The sequence below is a fragment of the Photinus pyralis genome, unplaced genomic scaffold, assembly GCF_008802855.1.
Source record: "Photinus pyralis isolate 1611_PpyrPB1 unplaced genomic scaffold, Ppyr1.3 Ppyr1.4_LG3b, whole genome shotgun sequence".
Lineage (NCBI taxonomy): Eukaryota > Metazoa > Arthropoda > Insecta > Coleoptera > Lampyridae > Photinus > Photinus pyralis.
This window is the reverse complement of record NW_022170510.1, coordinates 10,324,028-10,336,408: the sequence shown is the minus strand read 5'-3', so window position 1 is coordinate 10,336,408 and position 12,381 is coordinate 10,324,028. Positions and strand designations below refer to the sequence as shown.

The 12,381-nt window shown below is 36.1% G+C and overlaps 1 protein-coding gene across 2 annotated transcripts; it reads left to right on the top strand.

Moving 5' to 3' along the window:
* The first annotated feature begins 5,554 nt into the window (after nucleotides 1-5,554).
* On the top strand, nucleotides 5,555-9,096 carry LOC116167299 (V-type proton ATPase 116 kDa subunit a-like). Of its 2 annotated transcripts, none has more exons than XM_031482630.1 (12): nucleotides 5,555-5,728; nucleotides 5,777-6,126; nucleotides 6,177-6,353; nucleotides 6,400-6,741; nucleotides 6,787-6,963; nucleotides 7,010-7,222; nucleotides 7,275-7,425; nucleotides 7,470-7,953; nucleotides 8,003-8,348; nucleotides 8,393-8,612; nucleotides 8,660-8,831; nucleotides 8,882-9,096. In XM_031482630.1, exons 2-12 carry the CDS (start codon nucleotides 6,010-6,012, stop codon nucleotides 8,979-8,981), a joined length of 2,499 nt encoding a protein of 832 aa, XP_031338490.1. In that variant the 5' UTR covers nucleotides 5,555-5,728; nucleotides 5,777-6,009; the 3' UTR covers nucleotides 8,982-9,096. The 2 variants fall into 2 exon arrangements, with proteins under 2 accessions (XP_031338490.1, XP_031338492.1); XM_031482632.1 differs by having other exon boundaries at nucleotides 5,556-5,728; nucleotides 6,400-6,738.
* Nucleotides 9,097-12,381: the final 3,285 nt, after the last annotated feature.

Genomic DNA, 12,381 nt, shown 5'->3' with positions numbered 1-12,381 from the left:
GGAGGCGAAAAAAACCGAATTAGCATGCAGAACATCATTTAGAGTCTTATCGCTGTTACTTTATTCAATATCTATGTTGTTCTGGAGCGTCTCAAACGATCCCTGAGTCCTGACTATCAATTTGGGTTCAGACATAATCATTTGCCCATTGATCAAGTGCACCGACTGAGTAAAAGAAGTGTTCTTGGCCGCCCTGCTATGTATCCTTTACATTGCAGATATTCTGACAACGAAAAACACGTTTATATAAACTTTCGCTGATAATACTATCATGGATACTGGCACTTCAGCTTCACAAAAGAAGACAGTCGAAAAGCTCCAATTCGTCTTAGGCAAAGAAGCCGTTGACCTTTGCCAAATAAGAAAAATTTAAGAAGGCCAGCAACCTCAACACTCGCTTCAAAGACGTCCAAATTCTTCAAAAAGAATCTTATCTTGGTCTCGACTTGAATAAGAGATTCCCGGTAGGCAAAAAACGGCAAATCAAGCAGAAGCAGCGACAAATGTGCTGGTTAGTTGGCCATAACTCAAGTCCTAACGACTGATTTACTTATCAATTATAAAACCAATATGGATGCATGGTATCCAGCTCTGGCGTTCTACTAAACGAAGAGACGTTACCCAACACTTTCAAAACAAGTTCCTTCGAATGATCACCGATGTAACTACCAAGGAAATTCACCAAAGTTGTGTTTAATCCAGCCCAAATTACGATTTAACTAAAGAGTTCTCATGCTAAATTGGTCTGTTGGTACTTTCAATATCAGGACGCTTTATACGATCTTGTCACAACTTTCTACACTTTGAGGGCGTTCTGGGTTCGTTGAGCGCCCCCTATGTCAGAGTTATATGGTTCTGTGGAGTGCACAAAAGGTTATGAGAACTGAAGAAGAGGTGTACCTGAAATGCACCTTATATTTTCTGGTAACTGAAAAAAGCCTCTGGAAAAACTACTAAACGCTTTCTACAACAATTCTACATTTAGATTTCTTCCCAAACTCCTTCGAAGACTACTAGAGCGTTCGATACGCCTTTCGTAGCTTTTACATCCTTTCTACTTCTTTAGTTGCAGTTATCAGAAACTTCTAGTCCTTTTCCAGGGTTCTACAGGATTTATGTGTTCTGAAATTAATTTAAGAAAGCTCATGTAAGGTCCTAGAAGGTTTTCGAAAGGTTTTTAAATGCGTTTGAGAGTGCATTGTTAGCGCATCAGGAATTTGATAACAGTGATTTTTCCATTTTAGAGTTTTCTTCTATCTTTTACCATCTGAGGCCATTTTCGGAGCTTCACCGAATATCACGAGTAATTTCTTCTATTATGCGTATTTTAAAGATTTTCTTTTAACATTCTGCAGCTAAAAGATAGCTTTCATAAAATGTATCTGGTAATGTAACTTAGGTAGAAAAGTCTCACTGAATTCTTTGTTACTTAAATACTTAAAGATCTGTTCAATTACTTTGTAAAATCTTACGTTTATACACTTTATACTACGCGTAAGTACCTATACCATACCTACAGTGGCTGACGTCTTCATTGTCGTTTCCATTATTTCTGCACTTTCTTCCATTGTTTCTTACTATCTCAACAACCACCACTTTCTTCGGTTTAACTCATAGAATTACCGTAATTATTAATTCTATGGTTTAACTCCTTTTTTTTGAAAAGTGACCAATTATACGTGAAAATTATAACTTTTCTAATACCTAATTAGTGAGAAAATGCTAGTTTTTTTTTCTTTCAAAAACGGAGAGAAATAAAAAAGGTTGGATACTGGGAATAGTATTCTTACTGCCATTGATTGTTTAATTATATTCCCAAGAAGAAGTTATCAGAAATAGTTTAAAAGATACATTGAAGAATGAACATGGTTTCCATCGAATGTCGCTTTTCTGTTCTATTCCAACCGTTACTAGTTACTACATTGAGTGCATGCAACTATTTTCTGTGAAAGGAACAATAAAAAACACGCGCACCTTTGCAACAAACCATTTTTATGCAAAAAACCACAATTCTGAAATTATTTTCAGATCAAAATACTTTAAAGTAATGAATTAAGATACTATGGGTGATGGACTTAGAAAGGTACTATACTTTTCACTACAAAAAAACCATACTAATTCGGCGTTTTTTAAATACATCAATGGACTTTATGATTAAACGGAAGATTAGGGCTGGATGATTAATCAAAATATAAGAAGTAACGTTTATTAATTAAAATATTAAACTCACATTTTAAAATATTGCCGCTAGAAGATTACAGAATGTGAATAAATCATTTCTATAAAAATGTAGTTTTATTTTTCGTCCGCTTCGTCTTCGTCTATGAGTCTCTTAAAACAGAAGGGCGTAAAGGCATCCCCTGCTCCAATATACAATTTACTCATGAATTCCACCCTACATAATTAATCTCGTTAAAAGTATCACGTAATTTAAAAGAGTTTTTACCAATGCAAACTTAGTGTGTGAAGAAAGGCAGATAAGCCTTCCATGAGGACTAAAATGAGTAACGTTCCGATGGCTCAAGCCCCAAATTTTCTTTAATTACGTATTGTTAATACATTCTAGAAGTGTGACCAGTTAGAAGACTTAATTTTAAAATAATTGAAGCGAAAAGTGAAAAACGAATTTCTGAAATTTTGTAAAATGGTAGAATTTTTAATTCCAAACATTTTTCTCACCGGGAATTTTTTGTATGACAAAAATTAAGTGAGATGTAGATGTTTAAAACGCGTATTTATATGCGAGCACTACCTTGTTTTAGCCCTTTAAGCTCACCACATTTTAAAACTAAGAGTTTTAAAGGGTATTGATGTAAATAACCTTGCAGCTCTTATAAAAACCTGGTTTTTTAAAGCACTTTCTACCATAAACAGTAAAAAAGTTATGATTAAAAAAAGAACCAACATTTTTTTCGAAAAAATCTGAAAGCACAAATTGGAGCATGACGATCTACATGACCGGCATATATTTCGTATAATACACATTAGAAACGTACATGCACATTTACATGCATTCCATACACCTATACACTATGTAATGTATATAGAGGGCGATTCAAAAAGAATATTACCATTTCGAAAATCTGAAAGTTAATTAAAGCAACAAAATACAACCATAAGTGTTATATCAAAATGAAGAGTATTAAACTAAGGTTTTTTTCCACTAGAAAATAGGAAATACATAAACACTTCTTCTCTATGAACTGTTTAAAGTTTATATCAACGTTCGATATGCCATCTATTAGGATGTCCATACTTTGTTCGAAATGCACAATTATTGCACACTGAAGAACCAGTGGCGTAACTTCATTTTAAAGGCCCGTCCTCAAAAATATTTGGGGGCCCTTTCCCTTACGCTTAATATAACCGCTTGGATTTCTAATGACAACCATCTTAAAAATATATAAATGAAAGTTCACTAGAAATACACTCCAGAAGATTTGGATTCTTTAATAAAGATATCACCCTCATATCGATCTTCCGACGTTGCTTAACTCTGAACTTATTTATTCGCTGTTCAACGTTCGTTTTTTGCTTTTCTCTTGGAGGTTCCACTATGGTATTTTCGTCCATTCTGAGATGTCTGCTTTCAAAATTTCAAACGACAAGTACAGGTGGCGTATCTACAGACACCGCTGGAGATACATTTAAACTCATTTAGTTATTAAGTTTGATTAGCAATTTCTATTCTTTGTGTATGAATCCGCCTTTTTTGAATGACGGTAACTGTTTCGTCCATGCAGAGGTAAATGCTAGAGTGTTAAAAGTACTTAGTCGCATTCATCTCGAAATACAAATTCAGTTTAAGGTTACCGTATTCAGGACCTTCAGATATCTTCTGGACTGCAGAAGGTCCCGCTAATTAACAAAGTGTTTCATGAAGGTACTTTATGTAAGAGACTTCGGAATTTTATGTTTCACAAATGAGAAACGGGTGGAGTTGCTTTTAAATCTCTTTGAGCTGGCTACTTTTGAGCATATCAAATTTCGTATTAAATTAAGGTCAGATTTAAATGATATGATGATTTAAATTCAATAGTTACTTCCTCGGATTGTTAATTTTGTATGTTGTAGATATTGGTCCGGATTTTTCACCTATAGGTACCTATTTACCGCCTGTGAACAATGTTATCTGTTCCTTTAGTAACGCAAACTATGTAAATAATTAACACAAGCGTAACATTGAAGGAGTTCTGGAAATTTTCAATTTTTTTCAGTATTTTTTATATAAAAATTACATTTTTTGTACATTTTTGCCGGGGCCCCTTTTAAGTCGGGGCCCGTCCTCATTGCGTACCTTTGAGACATTGTAGTTACGCCACTGTGAAGAACTGTCGTCAATAATAGATTAACTTTTTGAGTGTAAATACTTGTTTTTATTAAACCACAATAAGGGTTGATTTTTAATGGTTGAAATATTCTGAAATAAACCCATAAAGAGCGTCTAAAAAAGCGGCAGAGCACCTCGGTGTGACCCACGGTGGTCGTGGTGTGACCCCACGGATGGATTTGACTCATTTTTAATAGACTTGTTACATGTGGCATATAAGTCAACTGTGCAAAGTTTGAACCAAATCGGTTCAAGCGGTTAACAGTTATCGTGTTCACGGACAGACGGACACCATCGATTCCCCTATAAAGATTGCATCGCTTTGCTCTGCCGCTTAATAATGTTCCAAAGCCTCTAACAATCACTACTCAACTCATCTGAACTAAATTTTACTCACATTAAGCTTTAGTATGTAGTTTTATGGGTTTAGGCAAAAAGGGGGAGTTTTCACCTCTAAAAAATGGAGAGCGCCTGTCGGCATAATGTAGACTTTGAAGTGGAGGATAAGTTGAACTTAATTCCAAATTTTCATGCAAATGGATGGAATTTTAAAAAATTGGCAGGTGTTATACTATTTCAAGTTTCGATTCCTCGACTATATAGCCGGATCTTAAATTTTACCATGCGATAACCGAAGAGGGTGGTCCCAACTAAAAAATCATTTTCCGGAAAGTTTACCAAAAAAATGCAGGAATATGTCAAATACATCGAAGAAAGCGCAAATTTAAATCCCCCAATTTAAAAGTTTTAATATTACAAAGGGTCATGCGGTATTATTTAAAGCTTATTAAAATAATTCTGTAATCGGTCTTAATTTTAATGTCGTTTGAACACACGAAGGAGGGAGAATAATGGGTTTTATTAAATCCCGTGTAAGGGGTGCGCTGAAAGTGTTGAAAGTGAGGTGACATTTGGAAATCGATTGCCCTAACAAAAATTTTTAACCAAATATAAGTTATACAATTTCGTCAAAATATTTACTTCACTGTTAATATCAATTAAAAAGCAATTTAGTGCTTCTTTGAATGATTTCATTGGAAGATAATCCCACTACTACTCAAAAGTTTTAACAGAAGCCGGATTCGGAAATTTAAACTAAAGTTCAAAGTATCAAAATATTAGGGTTATGGACGATGGTATACAAGCATTTATTTATCGTAAAACTGTATATCACCTTACGGAACTAAATAACGTTTGCAAATTGACTACTAACGATAAGTGTATACACTATAATGTAGGTGAAATGTACGAATGTCGAAACGAGTGCAGAAATTTCACAACAATAGTTCGTGATAGTTACACACGTCAAGTGCGATAGTAACCCTGTAAACAATAAAAAAACTCGCGCTATTACACATAAAGAAGGGCGAAGACCAGTGTCAGCCTAAATTGTTTTCAGTGAGTAGGTACACCCAAAAAGTGTTTTTTTACAAAAATTTTATTCAGGTCATTTATCTGAACTTAAAGCCATTGTTGGTATCTATGCATTCTACAAATGACTTATCATCATATTTCTATGCCGATACGGTATCTGCTTAAATTTATCGGCCTTATCTTTAAGATAAGGTAAAGGTTCCATCCATTCGTAAAGTGCTTCTTGAGGTGTACATACCGGTTTGATTGAAAAAAAAGGGCGGTGAAAACATACTGCATGCAACAGCGTTCATAAAATCGGCAAAATGGGAAGCCTATTTCGAAGCGAGGAGATGAGTCTGGTGCAGCTTTTTATACAACCCGAAGCGGCGTATCACACCATATCGGAGTTGGGGGAAGCTGGAGTTGTTCAGTTTAAAGATGTAAGTACTCGTAATTACGCCTCGATTCCGTTCAAATACTTTCTTGATAGTTAAATGAGGATGTGAGCTCTTTCCAACGGAAATTTGTCAACGAGGTACGCCGGTGCGACGAAATGGAGCGTATCTTAAGATACATCGAGACGGAAATTAAAAAAGATAAGATAATGATTCCCGAACCTTCGGAGATACCACGAGCGCCATTTCCCCGCGAGATGATCGACCTGGAGGTAGGTTGAAAGGGGTCAAATACAAGGTTGTACTGATACCTTCTAGGCCCACTTGGAAAGTACGGAAGGGGATATTAAGAAATTGAGTGACAATGAAGCAAAGTTGAAAACTAATCTATTAGAGCTCATTGAATTGCAACAAGTTTTGGAGAAAACGAGAGGTCTTTTTAATGAACAAGACGAGCACCGTACATCCATGGAAAGCCGGTCTTTGATACTCGATGAAGTAAACGCAAGTGGCGTTGGCGGACAGCACTTGAGTTTCATGGCTGGCGTTATAAATCGCGAAAGGGTACCGGCGTTTGAAAGGATGATCTGGCGTGTGTCTAGAGGAAACGTATTTCTAAGACAAGCCCCAATCGAGAAACCCCTTGAAGATCCCACGGTTGTATGTCCTTAACATCTTAGAAACTTGTTTGTAAACGCATTTTAGGGCCAAGATGTTTTCAAAACGGTTTTTGTGATTTTCTTCCAAGGTGAACAGCTGCAATCTCGCATGAGGACGATTTGTACCGGTTTTCATGCTACTCTGTACATATGCCCAAATGTGCGAAAAGACCGCGAGGAACTCGAAAACAATCTTAGAACCAGAGTAGAAGACCTAAATACTGTAAGAGAAACAACATCTAAGATCGCTTTCACAGGGAATATTTCAGGTTATTAATCAAACCAACGATCATCGTCAGCGTGTGCTGTCAACGGTTACAAAAGAACTGTACAATTGGTCAGTGATGGTTAAGAAAATGAAAGCCATTTACCACACGCTCAACATGTTTAACGTGGACATTAGCACCAGATGTCTAATAGGAGAGTGCTGGATACCGGTTAAAGCACGTCAAGTAGTGCAGCAAGCACTCAACGATGGATGCGTAATACACAATCACTATACGTAGCAACTTTAAATGTATGTATCCATTTCAGGAACAAAGTGGCAGCACAATACGCTCATTTCTAAACGTTGTACCAACAATGGAAACTCCTCCAACCTTCAACAATACCAACAAGTTTACCAAAGGTTTCCAAAACTTAATCGACGCTTACGGTGTTGCTAGTTATCGCGAAGTTAACCCAGGTAACTGCCAAGCTAATTCACCCAAACCGTACCGATATTTTTAGCCTTGTACACCATAATAAGCTTTCCGTTCTTATTCGCCGTAATGTTTGGCGACGCCGGCCACGGTGTAATAATTCTCCTCTCTGGCCTGATCATGGTCTTGAGAGAGAAGAAGATTATGGCCGAAAAAATATCAGGCGAAATTGCGAAGATCTTCTTCGGCGGCCGCTACATTATCCTACTAATGGGCTTGTTTTCGATATACACTGGTATGATATATAACGACGTCTTCTCAAGATCCGTGAACATATTTGGGTCCGGTTGGGTTGTGACTTACGACAATACAACCATGGTGGAGAACAAATTCTTACAGCTTAATCCAAACGGATCCTATACGGGGAGTCCGTATGAATTTGGTCTAGATCCAGTTTGGCAGTTGGCGACGAACAAAATTCTCTTCTTGAATTCCTTCAAGATGAAGTTATCCATTATATTTGGGGTTGTTCACATGATTTTTGGAGTGTGTCTTAGTGTAGCTAACCACTTGTAGGTAAATGTTGTAGTGGTGCAATTATTAAGCAAACCTAACTCGCAGGTATTTCCGCAACTATGCGTCCATCTTCTTGGAGTTTTTGCCGCAGCTGGTTTTTCTGGTTTTGATTTTCTTGTGGATGGTAGTGATGATGTTCCTAAAGTGGATAATGTTCTCGGCGAGTTATGAACCTCCGTACTCTCCTGGATGCGCGCCTTCCATTCTAATATTGTTTATTAACATGATGCTCTTTAAGAGTTCAGAGCCTCTCGACAAATGCAAAGAGTACATGTTTGACGGACAAAAAGAACTACAATTGGCATTCTTCGTTTGCGCTATTGTTTGTGTGCCTGTTATGCTTTTAGGCAAGCCCATTTATATCAAACTATCCAAGAAGCCGACGGTGCACGTAAGTACAATTCCTTTAAGAAAGTTTGCAATTTCGATTTTCAGAAACACAATGGTAACGGTAGTAACGGTGATATAAATGGCATTGAGTTGCAGACGAGTACAGCGCACACACACGAAGCACCTCAAAATGGACATGGCCATGGAGATGATATGGGAGAAATTTTGATAACACAAATTATCCATACGATTGAGTATGTGCTGAGTACTATATCCCACACTGCATCATACTTGAGACTGTGGGCACTATCACTTGCACACGCTCGTAAGCATCATAGAAAGTGTGATCATCAAAAACTCAACCTTTTTTAGAGTTATCCGAAGTGTTATGGCATATGGTTATGCACATGGGTTTTACATTTGGATTATACGTAGGTGGTGCCGTCTTGTTCTTCATTTTTGGGGCTTGGGCCATCGGAACGTTAGTCATTTTAGTCCTCATGGAAGGCCTATCTGCCTTTCTTCACACACTCCGTTTGCATTGGTAAAAACTCTTTTAAATTGCGTGATACTTTAACGAGATTAATTATTTAGGGTGGAATTCATGAGTAAATTTTATGATGGAGCAGGGTATGCCTTTACGCCCTTCTGTTTTAAGAGACTCATAGACGAAGACGAAGCGGAAGAAAAATAAAATTACATTTTTATAGCAATGATTTATTCACATTCTGTAATGTTCTAGCGACAATATTTTTAAATGTGAGTTTAATATTTTAATTAATAAACGTTACTGCTTACATTTCGATCCAGCCCTAATTTTCCGTTTAATCATACAGTTCACTAATCTATAAAAAAGCCAAATTATTATTAGTATTGTTATTGTCTTTCACTTGTATTGAAGATATGTGATGACGTCTTCTCTTTTTTAAGATCCTTAGTACCTTATAAAACAGGTTTTGGTTGCTTTTACTATGTGCTGCTACTTTTTCTCCGAATTGTTTCCATGTTTTTTCGCTAGCGGTATACTCTCCTTAACCACTTTTCTTTGATCTTTGTAGATTCTGTAGTTTGTATCGTTTTTATTCTCCAACTATCTTTTCTACATCTCCTTCTTTTTTCGGACCTTTTGATTTATTTCTTCATTCCACCAGGGTATTTGCTTCCGTGTGTTAGTTGTTTTGCACACTCCACGCACTTCCGCAGCTGCCTCTATAATACTATTTTTGAAAATACGCCACATCTGCTCCACAGTATCATCTACTGTTAATTTTTGCCACCAGTAAATAGTGATTGCTACTGATTTCGGGTCTCCGCCCCACTCAGCAGCCTTCTTCCGTTATGATTTCCTATGACTGTTGTATAAACCGCGTCTTTTCTGTCTACTCTACCATTAAAATCCCCCAAAATGCATATGTTTCCTGTAGATCCTTCCGTAACTTCGTTTAATTTATCCCAAAATATTTCTTTATTCTCCGCTTTGTCGTTTTCATTGGGTCCATACACAACTATAATGCTCTATATTTCTTTTTCTATTTTTATTTCCACAGCCAATATTCTTTCTGACACTTTCTGCTTTCCATTTCTATATTTCTTTTTTTACTTCTCTATGTGTTAGGCATCCCACTTCAGCTGCTGATCTTTCTTCTTCATATACTCCGTTATATATTAACACATGTCCATTTTCGAAATCCTCACTTCTTCTTTTCCGTTATTACCAGTATATTTTCATGTTAGCTCTTTTAAATTCGTTTGCTAACTCATTTTCCTTTCCTGTAATGCTCCTCGTGTTCCATGTCCCCATTTTCCAAAGTATTCCATAATTTTTCTTTTTTTTACCTATTCATTGCCATTTTTCATGTCCTTATTGTCGTCTTTATATGTTATCCTTAGTTTTTTGGTGTCGATGATTACTTTTCTTGCCTGTTCTATGTAAGAATCTCTTGTTGGTGATCGTTTCCCAGTGGCTTTTCTGGTTGCTCTCTGCTTTGACTGATGTTTAGATCTTGCGCAGTGAACGTCTCTCCATTCATGATTAATTTATTATATCTAATTTGTGCTTTAAAACCCTTTTGTTATGTTTCTTGCATGTGCTCTATCAACACTTCCTTTTCTTCGGGGATGCCCTTTGTATAGTCCTAGTCTATCCAGATATTGGTTCCCTTTTCTCCTTTCTTCTGCCCTGGTCTCAGTTTAACCAAACCAGTGGGTTTCGTGTCCCTATCCTCCGCACTTCATCAAAATTGTACTTCCACTCCAATGTTCCTTAAGACTGTTATCACTTATCGTTGGGTGTTCTCTACTTTTTCCTTTTCTCCTTCTTCCACTCCATAAATTATTATGTGCCTCCTTCGCACTTCTCATGTCTCTATTTTCCGGTCTTGCTGCATTATTTTTTCCTTCATCAGTTTGTTCTCTTCCTTTATTGCAGTGTTTTCTCTAATGAGCTGCTCGAATTTATTGTCCATCGATTGTAATTTATTTGATATTTCACTAAACCTGCTTTCGAGTTTTTCCATGTTTAGACTGTTTACAGTTTCCTTTAATATTTATAGTTACTTAACGCGCTACAATGTAAGATCGTAAGATTTTCCCGAAATAGGAGGAACTATAAGAGATGTGTCAAAAATTGGTATTTAGGAGATTGAGTTTATACCAATTTCTCTATTTATATCATTAAAATTTATACGTACATTATTTTAAAGCAATCATTTTGTTATTTAAATCGTACTTTAAAGTATTTTGATCTGAAAATAATTTTAGATTTATGGTTTTTTGCATAAAAATGATTTATTGCAGCATTGGAGTAGGCCATCTATATTTTAGATTTATGAGGTTGGATTCACATGTGAAGATGTGAAATGTGCACATTAAATAAACGGCATGTAGTAACGGTTGGGATAAAACGAAAAAGTGACATTCGATGGGAAAAATGTTCATTCTTCAATACATCTTTTCTCATTAATTTTTCTTGGGAATAGAGTTAAACAACCAATGGGGTGTTACTATTCCCAGTTTCCGACGGCTTTTATCTCTCGCCGTTTTTGAAAGAAAAAAAAAACTAGCATTACCTCATTAATTAGAGCTAGGTATTAGAAAAATTGGAATCTTCGCGGTAGTTGGTAGAAAACAGTTCCTTTTTTTTAGACCTTTAATTAGAATACCATGAAGGGTAGAATACCACATTTTTTTTTTAATTTTAAGAATTATTTTTTAATTTTAAGAATTAGAAAAAATGTGCTATTATTTGTGTTTTGTCCGTCTGTCCGGCTCCGGCCCACTTCTGTTTAAAAAATGCGCTAAAAAGAATGGCTTCTCATGGTAATTTTGGTGTAGCCTGTCCCTACATTTAATTACAGAAAATCCATCTGAATCACTAACACATTTCAGTTTTATTCAATGGTTAAACACGTAGGTATGATATGAATCCTATAGTGTGAGTTACCGTGCGTGTTAAAGTTTGGCCTTTGCCCAAAAAGTCTTTATTGGGGAACTATAAATAAAGATAGAGTGAAGGCCCGCCGATCCCTTTTGAAAAACTACCCCAAAACCACCCTCAAAGGTGCATTTTTTTAGTTTTTCTCAATTTTCTCAGAAAATATTTTTTCGGAAAAATGTCAAGAGCCCTAATTTAAAGAAAATAAAATTTCCTATCGATTGGTATATAACATATTTATTTTCAACAAAAAATAAATTGTAAAATAACCCTACAAATATTGCAAAAATACATTGGCTCTATAATGACACTTTATTCAATTTTCAACAGGTGAAACATTGTTAGTTCCCTAATACCCATGTACTCTGGTACACTCTTGAATATAAGAAATATCAAAAAGGCAAACTTAAAATCCATCATATAAAAAAAACAACACAGATTAAAAATAACTGCCACGCGATTGCGAGCGTATTTATATCCTTTCCCCCCATAATGCGAAACATTACTGCAGATTAACAAAAAATATTTATCAGTCCTACTAAAAAAACGCATCCCTAAAATGCACGCTGACTAATTATTGTTTAATTATGAAATGTCTTGACAACATCGCTTCGGCGCCCATCATGATACAACATCGCGCGAAATAAAAAGGAGAGGTAGG